The sequence below is a fragment of the Staurois parvus genome, unplaced genomic scaffold (assembly GCF_062004578.1).
Source record: "Staurois parvus isolate SC_StPar_1 unplaced genomic scaffold, SC_StPar_1.0 ptg000155l, whole genome shotgun sequence".
Taxonomy (NCBI): Eukaryota; Metazoa; Chordata; class Amphibia; order Anura; family Ranidae; genus Staurois; species Staurois parvus.
In genome coordinates, this window is record NW_028317951.1 from 21307004 (window position 1) to 21326194 (window position 19191).

Sequence of the window (19191 nt, forward strand, 5' to 3'; positions counted from 1 at the left end):
ACAGTTGGTTGTCTCCCAGCAGCCAGCAGAACATATCAATTAGTCACCACTTAAAACTAGCTGGAGGGTAATTAGACCAACTTTACTAGTCATTCAATACCCAAGAATTTTTGCCTGTGTGCCTGAACCTGCCTGTGTTTTGTACCAACCTAATCCTGTGACAGCAGTTCCTATCCTGGCCTGCAACCAATCTACTACTCTGTTTTCCTGCCTGACACTTCCCAGTTACCTTTCCCCCTGCAGCTTTGTATTGCCTTTAATTTAATCAGTGGGATATTCATTTGTGTAGACAACATATTTAGTCACACCAGAGAAAAGGTTACCTACAAGCAATCCCTTAACAGTAGAGAACCAGTTGTAAATGAGGGACACCTTTATTGTTGCTTACTATCCCACAAACTACAGTGGACTCCATAACAGCATACTTAATAAAGGTGCTGGGAACTTTTAGACATGAAAGTGTAGTCAGATGAAGGAAAATGTCAAACAAGCTCAACAGCTCTGGCAAGGAGGCTCCCACACAACAAGACTGCCCACTTTGGGCACCCAATACTAGCTCAAACCAAAATATATTGTGGAACAATCATCTTTGGAATTTTCTAACAATATAGGAAACTGTAGGCTGATGTGATTGAAAACACCAGTGCCTACCTAAAATTAAAACATCTTTACTAAATGTAAAAAACATCTGAAAACATATGTTAATAAATGTAAAAAGACTGCAGATTACTTCTGTGTGGTACCTGTAGTAAGGTTATTATATGATTATATTGCCCTGAAAAAACTATTTAGACTCTGGACAAATTTTGTTGACTAACCTACAGTATGTACACTGAAATATCAGTGTCTGTGAGATTTTATTTTCTGCTTCAATGTGTTTGTTTTATGTTTAAAAAAACATTCACCAGCTATCGGCATTTATTTATTTCTGTCTGTAGTCTTGGTGGGGAGATTCTTCAATGCCCTGGTCCAACCAACATTAGGTTGTCAGTTGACCCCCAGTTCCCTTCTTCGCGATGCCTTACACAGTATATAGTCCACATATTCCTATGAATAATCCACAAGAGGGCAATGGAAACATAATTTTGGTTTCACAAACTCTCACAAGCATATTCTCTACAGAAATGGGGAACCATCATGTTCACCTGACTGACCTTCATTTTTACAGCTGGACCCAGAGTTGGGGTGAGAGGAAAAGCTGTCACGGTCCCAGACAGACCACAATACTCATTTGAAAAAGGATCATACCCATATCTATTTATTTTAAAAGAAAAGAAATCTCTGACTGGTTTCATAAAATACAGTATGTTCACTCCTAACCAATGAAAGTACACACAGTTTTTAACATGTTAATGTGCGCTGCATTAGCCCATAAAAAATGAATAGGCTGGCTTGCACTTCAGTGGCTCAGAAAGCTGACCTGCACATTCTATGACAGCGGAGCATACTGCCATGGACATTAATGCATTACTGCGCTGCTATGTACACTCCCACAATGAATACAGTTTGTGAAAGCTGTAAGAATCTAGCAACCAATGCTCCGGTGAATCATAATACCTACCAACATAAATCATATACACACAGGAACACAGCAGCTGGAAAAACCATGTTTCCCCGGGCTGCTAGACAATCTGATTAAAAAGACACCAATATACTATTGTGACTTCAGAACAGTGATCGCACTTAAAAATAAACAAAATTGTTTTATATATTTCTTGTGTCCATACTTTAGTGTTCATAAACAAATTGTTCACAATTCCATGCATCTATTTCTTCCCACTAGAGATGAGCGAATCGAACTTGGCGAAGTGGAATTCGTTTCGAATATTAGGAAAAATTCGATTCGCACCGAATCCGAATTTTAGCAAACTTCGGATGCACGAATCGAATTTTCCCCGATCAGCCGGCAAAAAGTGTCACTGCAGAGAGCTCCGCTATTTCTGACAGTTCTCTGACAGTTCATTTACAGCGGTTGAAACATTGTATCTATTTGTTTCCATTTAGGATACAGATGTTTTTATTCGGAAATAAATAGATACAATGTTTCAACCGCTGTAAATGTGAAGGAACTGTCAGAGAACTGTCAGAAATAGCGGAGCTCTCTGCAGATACACTTTTTGCTGTACTGGAATTCTTCTTCTTTTCATTCTTCTTCTTCTTTTCATTCTTCTTCTTCTTCTTTTAATTCTTCTTCTTCTTTTCATTCTTCTTCTTCTTCTTTTCATTCTTCTTCTTCTTCTTTTCATTCTTCTTTTCATTCTTCTTCCTCTTCTTTTCATTCTTCTTTTCATTCTTCTCATTCTTCTTTTCATTCTTCTTTTTATTCTTCTTCTCATTCTTCTTTTCATTCTTCTTCTTCTTTTCATTCTTCTTCTTCTTCTTTTCATTCTTCTTTTCATTCTTCTTCTTCTTCTTTTCATTCTTCTTTTCATTCTTATTCTTCTTCTTTTCATTCTTCTTTTCATTCTTCTTCTTCTTTTCATTCTTCTTCTTCTTCTTTTCATTCTTCTTTTCATTCTTCTTCTTCTTTTCATTCTTCTTCTTCTTTTCATTCTTCTTTTCATTCTTCTTCTTCTTTTCATTCTTCTTCTTCTTTTCATTCTTCTTTTCATTCTTCTTCTTCTTCTTTTCATTCTTCTTCTTCTTCTTTTCATTCTTCTTTTCATTCTTCTCATTCTTCTTTTCATTCTTCTTCTCATTCTTCTTTTCATTCTACTTCTTTTCATTCTCCTTCTTCTTCTTTTCATTCTTCTTCTTCTTATTTTCATTCTTCTTTTCATTCTTCTTCTTCTTTTCATTCTTCTTCTTCTTCTTTTCATTCTTCTTTTCATTCTTCTTCTTCTTCTTTTCATTCTTCTTTTCATTCTTCTAATTCTTCTTTTCATTCTTCTTTTCATTCTTCTTCTTCTTCTTTTCATTCTTCTTCTTCTTCTTTTCATTCTTCTTCTTCTTCTTTTCATTCTTCTTTTCATTCTTCTTCTCATTCTTCTTTTCATTCTTCTTCTTCTTCTTTTCATTCTTCTTTTCATTCTTCTCATTCTTCTTTTCATTCTTCTTCTTTTCATTCTTCTTCTTTTCATTCTTCTTCTTCTTCTTTTCATTCTTCTTTTCATTCTTCTTCTTCTTCTTTTCATTCTTCTTCTTCTTCTTTTCATTCTTCTTTTCATTCTTCTTCTTCTTCTTTTCATTCTTCTTCTTTTCATTCTTCTTCTTCTTCTTTTCATTCTTCTTTTCATTCTTCTTCTTTTCATTCTTCTTCTTCTTCTTTTCATTCTTCTTTTCATTCTTCTCATCTTCTTTTCATTCTTCTCATTCTTCTTTTCATTCTTCTTTTCATTCTTCTTCTCATTCTTCTTTTCATTCTTCTTCTTTTCATTCTTCTTCTTCTTCTTTTCATTCTTCTTTTCATTCTTCTTCTTCTTCTTTTCATTCTTCTTCTTCTTCTTTTCATTCTTCTTTTCATTCTTCTTCTTCTTCTTCTTCGTCGTGCCCCGTGACTGCCCAAATGAGTGAAGTGTGCGGTGATTCTAAGATCGACGGCACTCATCTGCATGTCATACTGACTGACAGTATTATTTCTCTTCCCCAGCAGACTCCAAGGGCATTTAAATTAAAGCTACAGTGTTCTGCACTAATATAAAGGCTCTCTGAAGCCTAGAAACCCTTTTAATAAGTTAAATTCGCAGCGAATCGAATTTCTCCCGCAAATTCGGCGAATCAGCCGAATCGAATTTTTGAATAATTCGCTCATCTCTACTTCCCACCATTGAAGTTCAGAAGGTGGACTTGAGAGAATAGGAGCTACATCTGGTGGCCGCCCTTTTACTTGTATCATGTGTTATATGGCCCACTGAAATCCCAGGGTCTTATTATCTGGTGAGAGTCCAATTTTTATGTGGTATACTGCATGGAGATGATATCCAGTGGTGGAAAGAAATAGAGACGGACTATAACAATTTTGTTAATTTTAAGGTGAGATCACTGTTCTTAATTCACAATACAGTGTTGGTATCTTTTTAATCAGTTTGTAAAAGCTGTTTGAATTTTTTATATATTTCTAAAGTGGTAGTGAATCCTGTAAAAAAAGAAAAAAAATCTGGGCCCCATGCAAGGTATTGCCATAATGTGCTAGTATGCATTACATACTAACACATTATTAAAGAATTACCTGTACAACTAAGCCCTCCAACAACACACTCTCACCACTGACATCTTCCTTCCAGGTTTTTGAGCTCTGGCCATTTGAATGTTCGAGCCGTGAGGACATCATTCTCACTCATGTGCACAGGAGCCATGATCATGGCACAGTGCTCTGAAAGGATGGCATACCCATTATGTGACTGGCTGCAAAACATCTGAATATCTCCTAAATGGTCACATTTAGGAGATATTAATTTTAATTCCAGGTAAGCTTACCTGTAGATAAAAGTTGCAAAATGGAGTTTACTACCGTTTTAAGACTGACCATACAGTAGACGATTCAGGTTTTTTTTGATCAGCTAGTTGGTTTATAAAAAAAAAAAAAATGAATGGAATCCGCCATCCACACATTTGAGATGGATGTGGGAATCCTCCCAATGTGCTATTGTATTCTGACATCCGGACTTCTCAGCTGCCAGATTACACTGATCAGTACTGCAGCCAATTAGCTGCATGTGCTGACTGAGCACACATTCTTTAACATTCCTGTTCAAGTTGATCTGATCACTAGGCTGATTTCTCTAGAATGGGAACAGCCATAGATGGATTGAAAATTAGCCAGTCCCTGCTGAACCGGCTGAATTTTGATCAATTTATGGCCATTTTATTGACTCCGATCCAAGATAGCAGATTAATAACAAAAGGCAGTGCTGAGCTCTGTTTGTGAATTGTACATTTAGTGGTTTACTTAATGTTTTTCTAAAAAAAAAAAATCCTCCTGTTTAAGAGGAATTTTTAATTTTTGTTTTGTATTCAAAGGGTTATCTCATTCTATCTGTTATAAATGTAGATTTTTAATGCTGTAATCCTAAAAAAAAACACACAATGTATAATATTTAAATCATTTAGTATGTATAAATCATTTGTTCTGGCAGTGAAAGCAAGCTAGCCTAACAAATTAATGAGTAATATGTAGACTTTAGACAAATATGTTGTCAGCATATAGCTATAAGCAGAAAAGCATCATCACTCTTCATCTGAACTCCCACATATCCCATTATTAGTATGGAGATGAATATTTGATTTGACAGAAATAGCAATGCCAGTTGACAAAGACAAGTTTATTGAAACAAGAATGAAGTCTGTTCTTGTGTAAGTACAGTACAATAAAAATATAAATTACTGGAATCTCAATACGTACAGTGGTAAACTTTTGAGGTTCATTATTCCAATTTGCTAAAAAAAAATTCCCTTGGGGTAAATTGTAAATCTATTACATTTTTCATATAATGTTTATTAGCCTAAAAGATCTGTTTAATAGAAGTAGGAATACATTAGTGTATTTGAGCAACAATATAACAGAAAAAAATGGCTTAATCTTTGCTTAGAAATGAAAAGTGAAGGCTTGTGAGCTGCTATGTGAACACTGAAACCTACTTAAGTGCTGATTGTGAATCGCCTGCACCTAACACATACTCATACTAGTGTGCTTAATCAATAATATACCTTAATGTGCCACTCTTCACTTAAAATTATACATCCAATTTCTATTACTTATATTGTATACCTAGGGAGGGTCTCTGACGTCACGATGCTCAATGATACCATACTGATGACAGCTGGCAATTTTAGGCTTTTCACCATAAGAAAAGATCTGGAGTACACATTTGTGAACAAAGCGGTTTTATATACAGATTATATGTTAGTGCATGACTTTTATGAATAAAATGGTTTTTTAAAGGATAATACACTATGATTTGATTAATTCCTCTATATTAACCACCGTGGAAGGGAAGATTATTATTTGAGTGGAGAAGGACCCCAAACAGCAAGATATCATCTCATCCATACTATGGCCCATTTAAAGGGACACAAGCGTGATATGACCTTACTTAACGGTTTGATCATATACCTGAGGTGAGAGCATAACCAGTGGGGAAGCATGACCATGAAAGTTTTTTGCACAAAATATTTTATTTCAGAAGCAAAGGATATTTTAAAGTGAACTATGCAAGTTTAAAGAAATCTTATTATGGACTTTCCTGATAATTATATGGACACTGTTATTGGAAACAAACACTGGTTTAATATATTTATATATATTTATTTATTTTTATTTTTATTCACTTTTATTCATCTTTATTCATCTTTTCATATTCCATTTAATTGTTTATTTATGGTGGTATGCAATATAAGTAATAGCAATTTGATGTATAATTTTAAGTGAAGCGCGGCACATTAAGGTATATTAATAATCTTTGCTTAGGCTGAGGGTTTAAATGAATACATTGCTCATAAGGAGTTCCAATCCTGCTTTTGAAGTTCAACCCCCCCCCCCCAAAATTATTAATGCCAGGGACAGGCAGGTAGCTAGCATTTTCAGACAGCTAGATACGAATGAATAAGAGCTCATGTAGATGAGTGTTGTTTTCCTGCATGTGATGTGCATTTGACACATATATAAAACACAGGTCAGCAGATTCCTTTTGATTTCAATGGAGTAGTGTAGATGACAATTCAGAGGTTGCATTTGACCTGCTTTGCGCTGCATTTCATTTTCCATGTAGCGTATCCTGCTGAGTTACTGTATTATTATTATTATACAGTATTTATAAAGCACCAATAGTTCACTCAGCGCTGTACATTACAATGGGGGACAGTACATGCAGCAGTGCAATAACAATACAATGTGATACACGAGGGTTCGAGGGCCCTGCTCCTTCGAGTTTACAATCTAGGAGGGAGGGGATAGTGGTACAGGAGAAGATAGCTGTGGGGGATGGAGTGGTAGGAAGAGTGGAGGAGGTCGGCAATTAGCAGGGGGTGGGGTAGGCTTCCCCGAAGAGGTGGGTTTTCAGGGTGCGCCTAAATCAGAGGAGAGTAGGTGATAGTCTGATGGATTGGGGTAGGGAGTTCCAGAGGATGGGTGATGCCCTGGAGAAATCCTGGAGGCGGGCATGGGAGGAGGAGACCAGGGTATTAGAGAGAAGGAGGTCTTGAGAGGAGCAGAGTGTGTGTGTTGGGTGGTACTTGGATATTAGGTCAGTGATGTAATTTGGGGCAGTATGATGGACAGCTTTGTACGTCAGTGATAGGATTTTGAATTTGATCCGTTGTGCAATTGGAAGCCAGTGGAGGGATTGGCAGAGGGGGGTGGCGGAAACGGAGCGGTTGGTTAGGTGAATGAGTCTGGCTGCCGTATTCAGGATAGCCTGTGGCGAGGCAGGCCAGTGAGGAGGGAGTTGCAGTAATCGAGTAGTGATATGATGAGGGAGTGGATAAGCTCTTTAGTGGTTTCTGGGGTTAGGAACGTGCGGATTTTGGAGATGTTGCGGAGGTGGAGTCTGCATGAGTACTCATACTGTATGTTTGAACTGAAGGCAAATGCTGTGTTATTGCCAATACTGCATTATCCTTTCAAACACATTTATTCCAGGTGTACTGTGTTTGAATGGAAAGGCCAGTACTTTACAAGAACAGCTGAAATGGAATAAATGTGTAATGGAAACTATATTCTGCTTGTAGATATTCTATGTAGCCCAGCGTATTTGTCAACTGTAAAAAAAAATATTTATCCACTGCACTATACAGTATCAAGAGAAAGTGTTGTCTCACTTGAATGGAGCTACATAAACCTACAACCTACCTCCACAATACATAGGGATAGGGTTCTCTAGTCTTCAGCGAGATCTGAGAACAAAGTAAAAGATAAAATTTCAGCACAGGCAGGGAGCACAGGAAGTCATCAGCTGAAAAGATTTCTGATCAAAAGGAATTTTTACACTTATCAAACAAATAAAACAGAACACTTACGATGTTATACATCATTTAACAGACCAAAGGGGTCTGAATAAGAAAAGTTAATTTTTATTATTTAGGTAACTTTTAACATCAACACACTAACCTCCCTTTTTAAATTCTAGTTACTGTATATACAGTATACTGTAGATATTTAAAATATTTTCTTTTGACACATTTTTTAGAAAATATTTACGCATTTAAAATCATTAAGACTCCTTTCACATAGGGCAGATTCCTTTATGATCAGCAGGGGATCTGTGAGCTGATCCCCTGATAATCGGAGCAGAGCAGGTGGATAACACATCTGTGCCCACTCAGTTCTGTAGAGTGGACATGGACAATCACACTTCTCTGGCAATCTGATGGACATGTCTGGGTTTGGTGGTTGCCAGGAGAATGGTACTTGCCTGCCTGCATTGTGCTAAGTATAAAGTTTGGTGGAGGGGTTATTATGGTGTGGGGTTGTTATCCAGGGGTTGGGCTTGGCCCCTTAGTTCCACTGAAGGGAACTCTTAGGGCATCAGCATACCAAGACGTTTTGGACAATTTCATGCTCCCACTTTGTGGGAACAGCTTTGGGATGGTCCTTTCTTGTTCCAACATGACTGCCTCCCCTTGCACAAAGCATAGCCCTTAAAGACATGGATGAACAAGTTTAGGTGGAGGAACTCGACTGGCCTGACCTCAACCCAATGAAACACCTTTGGGATGAATTTGAGCGGAGACTGCGAGCCAGGTCTTCTTGTCAGACATCAGTTGCTGACCTCACAAATGCACTTCTAGAAGAATGATAAAACGTTCCCATAGACACACTCCTAAACCTTGTGGACAGTCTTCCCAGAAGAGTTGAAGCTGTTATAGCTGCAAAGGGTGGGCCAACTCAATATTGAACCTTACGGACTAAGACTGAGATGCCATTAAAGTTCATGTGCGTGTAAAGGCAGGTCTCTCAATACTTTTGACAATATAGTGTATATTGTTTCAGTAGAAAAAAAATGTTGTATTTTATTTTAGGTTATAGGTGTCAGTTGCTATAATACAATTTTAAAAATCAAATCTAAAGCAATGACTTGGCTTAAAATAGTCAGTATAATGTTTTATATAAATCACTGTTCTGGTGAGTTGTCCTTATAATATATGATTCTTTCAGTTATGGTGGTGCTATATTGTAGTACTATCTATCATCAAAGAAAGGCTTTCCATTGTAAGCCCATGGAAGAATGCTAAGGTTAGGAGCTTGAGAGAAAAGTCCCGTACATGATGCATTGTAAAACAGCTTTGACTGTCTGTAGTCCTTAAGAGCTTTCTGGTGGTTTGGGGAGACCTTTTTGAAAACATTGACACAGTGGATGGTTCCAAATTATACTGAACACCTTTACTAAACAATGAAACGTCCAGGGACCTATTGTAAAATGGCAGGCTATTTTTTAATTTATAGCATCAGCTTTGTTATATAGCTTTGGATTAACTAATCACGTGCATATTTAATTATAATACACTAATTTGTATACTTGGATACAACTGATCAATTGTTTTAGTATTGTGCAATTATACATATGTCTACAGGCACCTTAAGTCCAGGGGAGGGGGTGGGGAATAAGTCCCCTAGGTTGAATTTTCTTATTGAAATAATGTTGTATACTTTATACCAGTATGAATGATGTGACTGTGTGTGTCTTTGCTGAGTGTATAGTCATGCATTGGTTGACAAACACAGGACTATTTCTATACAAGTGTCTGTTAAAAAAACACACATCACCTAATACCATCTTATATCTATGGAATACTAATATGATGCCTGCTTAATTGATTACATTAGAAATCGAACAAAATAAATAGGAATACTGCTTATTCTTACAGCAAAACTATACTCAGCTCCACTCCAGCACTGGGGTGTTCTGGAGCTCCATCACTTCCTATTCAGGGTTCCAATATTTTGATTGGTTAGGTCGAGATGATGCCACTCCCAAGCATGTGCAGGAGTCCCATCATCTTGGCAAATGCTGAAATTTTTCAACTCATTGTACAGCCTGGACAGGCAGGTAAGAAAATGTAGAAATAGATAGTATGTCTCTCCTTCATAAAAAAAAATGCCCTTTTCAAATAAAAACTGACACTTAAAGCTAATGTTATGCATTAACAAGCTGTTGTCTGGGCACATGAAAAAGCTGTATATAATATATCATTGTAACAACTGTTGTATAATTTTTTTTTTCCTTTTAGAAACATTTTGTACGATCTGGATGGAACATCATCTAAATTCTCAGTACTCCAAGAAGCAAAAGAGTATTGCAAGATTACAAAGTCAAATGAAACACTTCTAACAACATTGCAAGAGGTGTTGAACTGTATCAGCTCAGCTCAGTTATATCTCAAAGAGAGCCTTTACCTGTTTGAGACTGAATAAGTTGGAAAAGACTGACAGATTCCCTCAGCCAGTTGCCACCAAAATATTGTGACACTATGATTCCATAAATGTCATATTTAAAAGAAATGGTAACTGTTTTTTTAATTCTCTATGCAGTGGAAAACAATATATCCCCCACAGTTCTTTTATCCTTTATACATCACTGCATACAGCTAGCTGTCATTTTGTAATGTGTTATGAAAAAGGGTCCAGATTTCATTAAAACGCAGCCTTGTTCTCCTTCCCTGATGACCTGAGAAACAATTGTGTAGGTGTTATAATTTTAAAGTCAGCCTTACAGTTTGAAATGGCTTTTCTATTGGTGTCTGTTCTAAGGCATGCCTGTGATGATATCTGAAAAAAGCAAGGGAAATATAAAAATAATCTAGTTTAATCAAAATTAGCTCATGATCCATAAGCTGGTTATCGTTCTGTGTTATAATGCATATTAACGAGCTTAAACACAACATGTATAACAAGTAGGCCATTTCGGTTTTTAAGGCAGTAGGAATTTGTACTTTCTCTGAACTTTTCACTGAAGTTTTTAGCTGTTTACTAAAGACAGCATTTATAAGGAAAAAAAGTAGCATGATATTAAATCATTACTCCATTTTTTTTAGTTTTAGATATGATAAAGAAAAAGTTACATCTCAGGTACAATTTTATTGCTATCAAGATTTCTACTTGCTGGAGAAGGTTTTCCTTAATTTGCTGTTCTAGGGATCCCTATTTTTTAAATAGAAAGTAAGGTTAAAAATGAAGACAGATGTTTCAACTTTTCCCTTTTCTCCAAAACTAAAATTAAAAAGTATTGGTTAGAGTTCTACTTTTAATGTCACTTTTTGGTGAAAACCAATTCCACTCTAGGGTGAAAATTGCTACTGTTTGAAAATCTAATTGCAACAAATGAGAAAGTTATGATACCTAAGAGGTGCATTCCTACAAAAACATTAACATGATAGTGCATCATCAGGTTTTTTGTTACAATTATTCCTTTCTGTATATGTAAGACTAAATGCTGTATAGCAGAACATATAATATAACATTTGCATAAAAATATAACCCTAGGGTTGCCAAAGAAAATACACTGTTCATTTAGAAAAGTGAAAGTTATTAAATAAGGAACAACTGTGTTCACTTTAATCAACCAATAATGTACTCACAAATCTTGTTCTTCTTTCTACTTCCCTCACACATCAATAAGTATTTAAATGCAAACACATTCTCCTTATTTTCTATCTTTCACTTTAAAATTTAATATACAATTTTAAAAGGAAACATTTACTTTCCTACATGAACAGGTTTCATTCCACAAGTAAATCAAGCCCCTGGTATTTCTTCTCCTGTATCTATGTCCATCTCAGCTTCAAATGCTGTTCATCTGCACTGCAGTTGCTTTGAGTTCACAGTTCTTGGTCTGTCCAAGAAAATTACCGTTACATTGATCTTCAGGCCAGAGTTCTTTTGCTGTCTTTTCTGATAGAAATGTGCTATGAGATAGATGTAATAGAATCCATCCTTGAAGAATAAGTTAAAGGTGTAAAATTCATTATTTATTTTTTCATATTTGGAGTATTTTGTCAATGTAGTACTAAAGTCTCAGCATCTTTATTGCAGATACATCCTCCCTGCCAAATGAATCATTTGCAAATTGCAAAATAATAGTTTGCCACAATGCCACTAAACACATATTATTTTCCTGTAAATGGCACAGTCTCTAACTTCCGTCCTGCAGCTTCCCTGAACATCCGGTCATGGAACATGCACTATTAATTTAAAACAACAGCCTCTTGATGCCCTACTTGTGACTATGGGCCCATCCTTCTTAGTGCCAGCACTATGGCATCATTATTTTTATTCTCGTGAGTTCCAGTGTGTGACCAGCACAGAGAGCAGGGGCAGGTATACTGTGAGTGCACACATAAGGGTGGCTCCAGCAGGGTTCCACAGGACTCTGCCACCCAAGGAACTGCCCTTACAATGGAAATCCAGGCCAGCAATGACTGGTAAAATAAGGAGAAAGAAATGCAGAAGCTGTAGGAAAAGCAGAATACAATGTAAATGCTGCCATCCGAGTCTTAATTTTAAAATATGGTTTAATATCACTTTAATGCTCCTTATGAACTAATTTTCCAGTCTGCACCACCACATGCAATTAGGAAATACGTTTATATCACAAATATTGCTAGGCATAAACAGCACATTTTCGATCAAATGCAAATATAGAAGTAGTATTTTCTCTTTCTTTAAAAGATCCCAGGCACTTTACTGACATAATTTCCTAGAAAAATTTCATTTTTGTAATTGTCCTATGCAATTACAGTATTAAAAGAAAAAATTAATGCATTAAACAGTATGCTTTTTAAAAATAGTTTTGCAGTATATGTGCTTGAATGTACAATTAGGTATGAAAATTATTTATAGTTTTTGTCAGTTTAACCAATGCATGCTGTAACTGAATTTGCCCTACACATCTACGGCTTTCAGTCAATAGAGGGTTAAACATCTCAGATAAAACAAAATACATTACACATTAAAGTGTATATAAAGCCAAATATAGACCCACAGTTAAATCTCCTTGTCAGGTATTTTTCTGTCTTTGTCCCATAGGGGGGGGGGACATAACGCAAAATCTCTCCAAAGTAAAAGGAATTCCCATCTTTGATAATTGTCATCAGAACAAATGCTTCCGCCTCTTGCTCTGGTGACAACTCTAAAATTTTGGATTGCCCTTCACTTTCTGTCTTGGTGGCAATTGTTTCCAGGACAAATAGAGGGTGAATCTCAACAGCAAGGACACGGATAGCAATAAAAACTTGGCAAAGGGTCCAACTCTTTTCTACTCCATCAAAACAGTTGAATTTAAATACACTTTAAAAGTAAACGATTAAAAAAATAAAATTGCAGGGCTGAAACAGTGAGAAATAATGACATAATGTACTGCTGAATAGTTGATTTAAGCATATCCCTTACTTGCTTACAAATGCTGCTAAACACTGCCCAGCCTGTATTGCATGTATGTACTCTTTACATCCCACAGATTTTTGTACAGTCTTGGAGGAGTATGTTCCTACTTGGTGCTGAAAAGGAGGGTGACATGCTGAATATGACCTCATTACCTATGCAGGCTACTCATCTTTTCATCTCATCTTTTTTCAGCCTTTACTGAAAGTGTGCATAGTGCACAGGATTTAAAGACTAGCTTGACCTTGTGCAGGTTGGGATGTGTCAAATGTTTCTGGACAAAATAAAGTATAGAATCTTTCTATTATTTTGCTGGGGGAACTATTATTATTGTAGCCGTGCACTAAGATTCAAAAGTAACATTTTACAATAAATAGACAAAATCATTACATTTCATAAAAGCTTGTCAATGTTATATCAAATGTCATGTTCAACATTATTAAATCTGCAGCTTTGATTTAAATATTACCCTGTGATCCTACCACAAACTTCCTTACTCAGGGACTTGCTGTTGAAGGGTGACAATACTCCATCCCTATTTCCCAATTGTACTTCTGTGTTTTCTACTGGAGACTATCAGTGAATGTTTTTATATAGATTATGCAGGCAAAGTCCACTGTTGTCACCTTCAGAAAATCTGCCCTGACAAATGCCAAGCAGCTGTCATTAGAGTGTGTGGATGAAAAGGTGGCTGAAATAGGGATGTAGGAGATCAGCAACAGTGATATGGAACAAAGAATTGAAAAAGTAAAAACAGAGTTAAAAAATTACAATTGTTTATGATATACAAAGCTTTAACAAACCACAGGGCTGATTTAACAAAATATCAGTATGGCCATACCCCAGCCGTTATAAATGTGCTTATCAATCCACCAAAAAACTTTAAGGAGACCCCAGTCAAGTGACCTATCAAAGTCACATGGCCAGCTCAATCACAGTGCTCTATGAGAGACACAAAAACTCTATGCTGTACAACAAGCTATGTACCACAGTCTGCATTTTTTGGTTGGGCCATAAAATGTGGACCACAGTGTGCATTACTGAGTGGAGTATAGCAGAGAGTGGATAGTGATGTTCATTCCCCATTATAAATGGACCCCCAAATGTAATTTGGTTAGAATTTAAATCTACTTTATGTCTGCTGTAGAGGAAAGGTTCTTCCATTGCTCTAACGGAGGTTCTTCCTTTAAGGTAAATTCACACTTGGATGGACAGCTACCAGAGTGTTTTATCTCTCCAGCAGCTGTTTGTTCCTGTGCATAACTCAGCACATTACACAGTGATGTGCAGTCCTGGTGTACAGTGCCATGTGGTTTTGTACAGTTCACTGTTATACAATGCAGCATGTCTGAATTTTATCACAACATGCTGCAGCACAGCTCAGGGATGTATTTCAGTGTGAATGGGACACACAGAAAACAATTTTTTTTGTGTCCTTGTGGTGAAAGGCATTTTATTATGCAGTGGGAATTCTCCCTTAGCTGTACAGATTTGTGGTCTTTAGCTAGCCTTTCTTTTGATAGTGAAAGTGTTCAGGAATTCAAAACAACTGATATGTTCATACTGAATTATTGCAATAAGAAACTCATAATCTGATTTGTATAGGTCCAGATATTTTGCGTTTTACTGGAAAGGTAAAACAAAAAGTTGAAAAACTTAATCAGATTTCATTTATCATCTTTTTTCTTATTAGTACTGTTTAGTGTGGTGTATATTGTTGTTTATACAAATGGACAATGATATGTTACTAATCTATTTATTAAACTGCTTTTGTTTACAGTTTAGTTTTACCTGTAAACTGCCACTGCTGTTTATGCTACATATTTTGTACAAAGAATGTTAATACTGTATTTAATGAGAATAAATGTTTTTGACTTATTTAGTAAATCAGTACAAAGGCTTTGCAACCAAATGACCTGTCAAAATATACAATATCATTTTCAAAATAGGCTGTTCAGGTTATCAATAAAAAGCAGTCCTTAAGCTCACATCAATTAACTTTTCTAGCTAGGAGAGGGAATGAAGTCATCAGCCTACTGCAGGCAGAGGGAAGAATTTTCTGTGTTTTTTTTCCCATGATTATTAACAGATGAGTTCACCTTTTACCATAAAATATTAAATACTAATTTTTTTGCAGGTAAGCAGCCAATCACTGGTGCCATGCAGACTGTCAGTGTAATCTGTCTGCTCATGTCTCGTATGACAGATTTACACTAACAGGAAGATACAATGAACTACCATAGCACTCAACAGTGCTGTGGTAATTCATTGAGAACTACAAGCCAACAGCTGCAAAGGCTGTTGGTACTTGTAGTTTCTTATTCACAGAACTCTATGAATTAATGATGCACACTGACGCATTTTATTAAAATTGTGATAGCTAATGGGTGGTGACAGCTATCCCCTGCTAGCTGTCACAATGGGGGATTGGGGGGGATGTGGGGGCCAGTCCTACAGTAACATGTTACAAAAGGTGAACTTATCCTTTAACCACTTCCCGTCTGGCCCATGGCCAATCAGTGATCACATGAATAGTAGTAAGCAAGATGTCACTTGCTGACATCATTACTTACTACTGGTGAAATCTGTGAATGATCACAGAGGTCACATGGTACAAGGCTATTCATAAAAGCCTTGTACCATGTGACAAACTGTGACCAATCATAGCTCTCACAGTATTTCTCAACGGCTGCAAGAATGCAGATAGAGAGGAGAAATGATTGCTTTTACAGCCTTTATGGGTGAAAAAGCAATCAGTGTAAAAAAAATAAAAAAATCTTCATCACCCCCCACAAGTAGTACAGTGACACTAAGGATGACAGTATGTTAAAAAAAAATCATAAATAACAATATAAAAAAATAAAATAAAAATGTAAAAAATGTTTTTGAAAAATTATAATTTTTGGTTATAAATTTGGGTTATTTTGTTTTTACCAAAAAGATAGCTGAATACATTTTGGCCAAGATTTATGAAGAAAGATTATTTATTTGCAAAATTTTATAAGAAAAAAAGTTTTTTTTTTAAATGTTTGGACTTTTTCATTTACAGTATATAGCAAAAAAATAAACCTCCCAGTGGTGAATAAATACCACCAAAATAAAGTTGTATCTGTCTCAAAAAAATTCATATGGGTACAGTGTTGCATTACTGCGCAATTGTCATTCAAAGTGTGATAGCACTGAAAGCTGAAAATTGGCCTGGACAGGAAGGGGGTAAAAGGCAGAAACAAAACCACAGTTGGAAACACAGCATATGCCAGAACTGCCTGGCACTGCCTGGCACTTGATGGTGTTATCTCTGAGCCAGAATTTTAGTCCAGGAAGTTAAATTTAAACCTGAATAGTTTCTCAATAACAATGGAACCATTCTGCTCTTGAGGAAAGCAGATAATGTAATTGGGGTTGATTGCTATCAATATGGAGCATTAGTGAATGAGGTAAAGCTTTGTTCCTGTTAATCATCCAATCACAGTCAAGCAAAAATCCTGCAGAGTAAATGTTAACAAATAAGGTGCGGTTGTGTTCATTTTTAATACTAGTTCATCTGTGAGCAAAAAAAACTCCAAAACTGTGTTGTATGCAGCTTTACTGCTTTAGTAAAGCAACCCCTGTACCAGGGACAGTACCTTGATTTGTTTGAGAGGTAATGCAATGCATATCCAAAACTGTTATACCTACATATTGCCCACATGCATGTCATTAAAATGAAAAGTATATCTGTTGCCAGGTCCATTTTAATGGGTGATTTCTAAGGGTTTATTTGGCTTAATTTTCTTTTTACTTATTGATTTTTTTTTAATTGTTATAAAAACTATGTCTGACATACTTTTAAACACGTTATGTATTTTTTAGGTTTTTACTTCCAAGTTACTTTATTTGCTTGGGACTTATTTTTGTAGTAAATGCTGATCAATCTCTTTTCTCTTGCCACTCTTAGGTTTTACCTAGATGAAGTACTAGATTTCTCTTTCTGGTGAAAACTCTGCAGTGTCACAACTGTGGCCTACAGTAGATTCAATACAATATACCTGAATAGATACAATGTGGCAGAAAAATCCATTCTTCATCTACAAACCACTAAAAACTACTATAAGGGGGTTGTGGAAGTTTATGATCCCATCTCATTACTACATACTAAGGTCATATTCAAATTAGAGATCCCCTATAACTAAAACCAGTAAAACTTAAAAATCCATTTCTACTTTAACCCATGATCAATAACATTGACTGGAGCAGTCGAGACTATAGGCTGCAGCTGTATTTGTGTGGATCTGTTAACTATCCTGCCCTTGAACCATGACCAATGATACTAGCAAGATCCAATACATATTTATTCTGATTCTTTTTCTCTCATTTTTCTTTTTGTTCCTTTTAACGTCATGTCATTTGGTTCAAAGCATGGAATTTAAAAATAAAAATGATTTGAAATAAAATCATCTTGAATCCTTTATATTCTTTTAATTTTGTTTTTTAAATGAATTTGTAAACTATTCATATAAATAATAGTTAGGTACAAGTTTTCAGTGATGGAGAGCAGCCTTTTTTATTGTAATGAATTACCATGTTTCTATGTTCAAATCAAGTTCAGAAGAATTCAGCAATGTGTTTTAAAAGATAACATTACATTTTTTATTTATCTTTTTACACTTAATAATATTTTTTACACTAATTATTTTCACAGCACTAGCAAGATATTAAATTATGTAAACATATAGAACTTAGCAAACAGGATCAAAACATTTTAAAATATTTAAAATGTTTATTTTTTTAATATGTAAAATGGACTTCTGCTAGGTTATAAATTAGAAGGTAATTGTGGTTTTCCAAATATATTCATACACAGTTGTAAAAGAGGAGGACGTGTTTGTTGCACATTATATTTTTTAAATGTCTGTTTGACACAGTATTTAAAGTGGTTGTTAACCTCTGACATGAAATATGAATAAAGTATATCCATCTATGATATGTACTTGCCTCAGTCAGTGGTGTATTTTGGTCGCATGCTGACCTAGGCAAGACTAAAATCGGGCACCCCCCCAATCTAAATGTGTCCCACCCCTTCCTGTTTAAGATCCACCCCTTCATCTGTAAATTCCACCCCTTCCTATTCAGGCTCCACCTTTTGCTATTAGAGCTTCACCCACTGACAACACAATGGGGTGCTATTCCTCCTACTGACATCGGTGTGGCACTATTCTTCTCATTGACACCAATGACGGGGCACTATTCCTCTCACTGACACCAATGATGGGGCACTATTCCTCTCACTGACACCAATGATGGGGCACTATTCCTCTCACTGACACCAATGATGGGGCACTATTCCTCCCACTGACACCAATGATGGGGCACTATTCCTCCCACTGACACCAATGATGAGGTACTATTACCTCCACACTGGCATTAATGATGGAGCGCTATTCCTCCCACTGACACCAATGGTGGGGCACTATTCCTCCCACTGACACCAACGATGGTGACCCATCATTAGTGTCAGTGTGGGAGGAATAGTGCCCCATCATTTGTATCAGTGAGAGGAATAATGACCCATCGTTGGTGTCAGTGGGGGAAGGAATAATGCCCCATTGTTGGTATCAGTGGGAGGAATAGTGCCCCATCATTGGTAGCAGTGGGAGGAATAGTGCCCCATCATTGGTGTCAGTGGGAGGAATAGTGCCCCATCATTGGTGTCAGTGGAAGGAATAGTGCCCCATCATTGGTAGCAGTGGGAGGAATAGCGCCCCATCATTGGTAGCAGTGGGAGGAATAGTGCCCCATCATTGGTGTCAGTGGAAGGAATAGTGCCCCATCGTTGATGTCAGTGGGAGGAATAGTGCCCCATCTTTATCAGTGGGAGGAATAGTACCCCATCAATGGTG

The 19191-nt window shown here is 36.4% G+C and overlaps 1 protein-coding gene across 1 annotated transcript in view; it reads left to right on the forward strand.

The window, feature by feature from the left end:
• Positions 1-17760, forward strand: part of NAALADL2 (N-acetylated alpha-linked acidic dipeptidase like 2) — a 578047-nt gene extending 560287 nt beyond the window's left edge. Inside the window, exon 12 of the mRNA XM_089675680.1 lies at positions 10165-17760. Coding sequence (XP_089531806.1) covers positions 10165-10348 — 184 coding nt within the window. The 3' untranslated portion in view covers positions 10349-17760. The remainder of the gene's footprint in view (positions 1-10164) is intronic.
• Positions 17761-19191: the final 1431 nt, after the last annotated feature.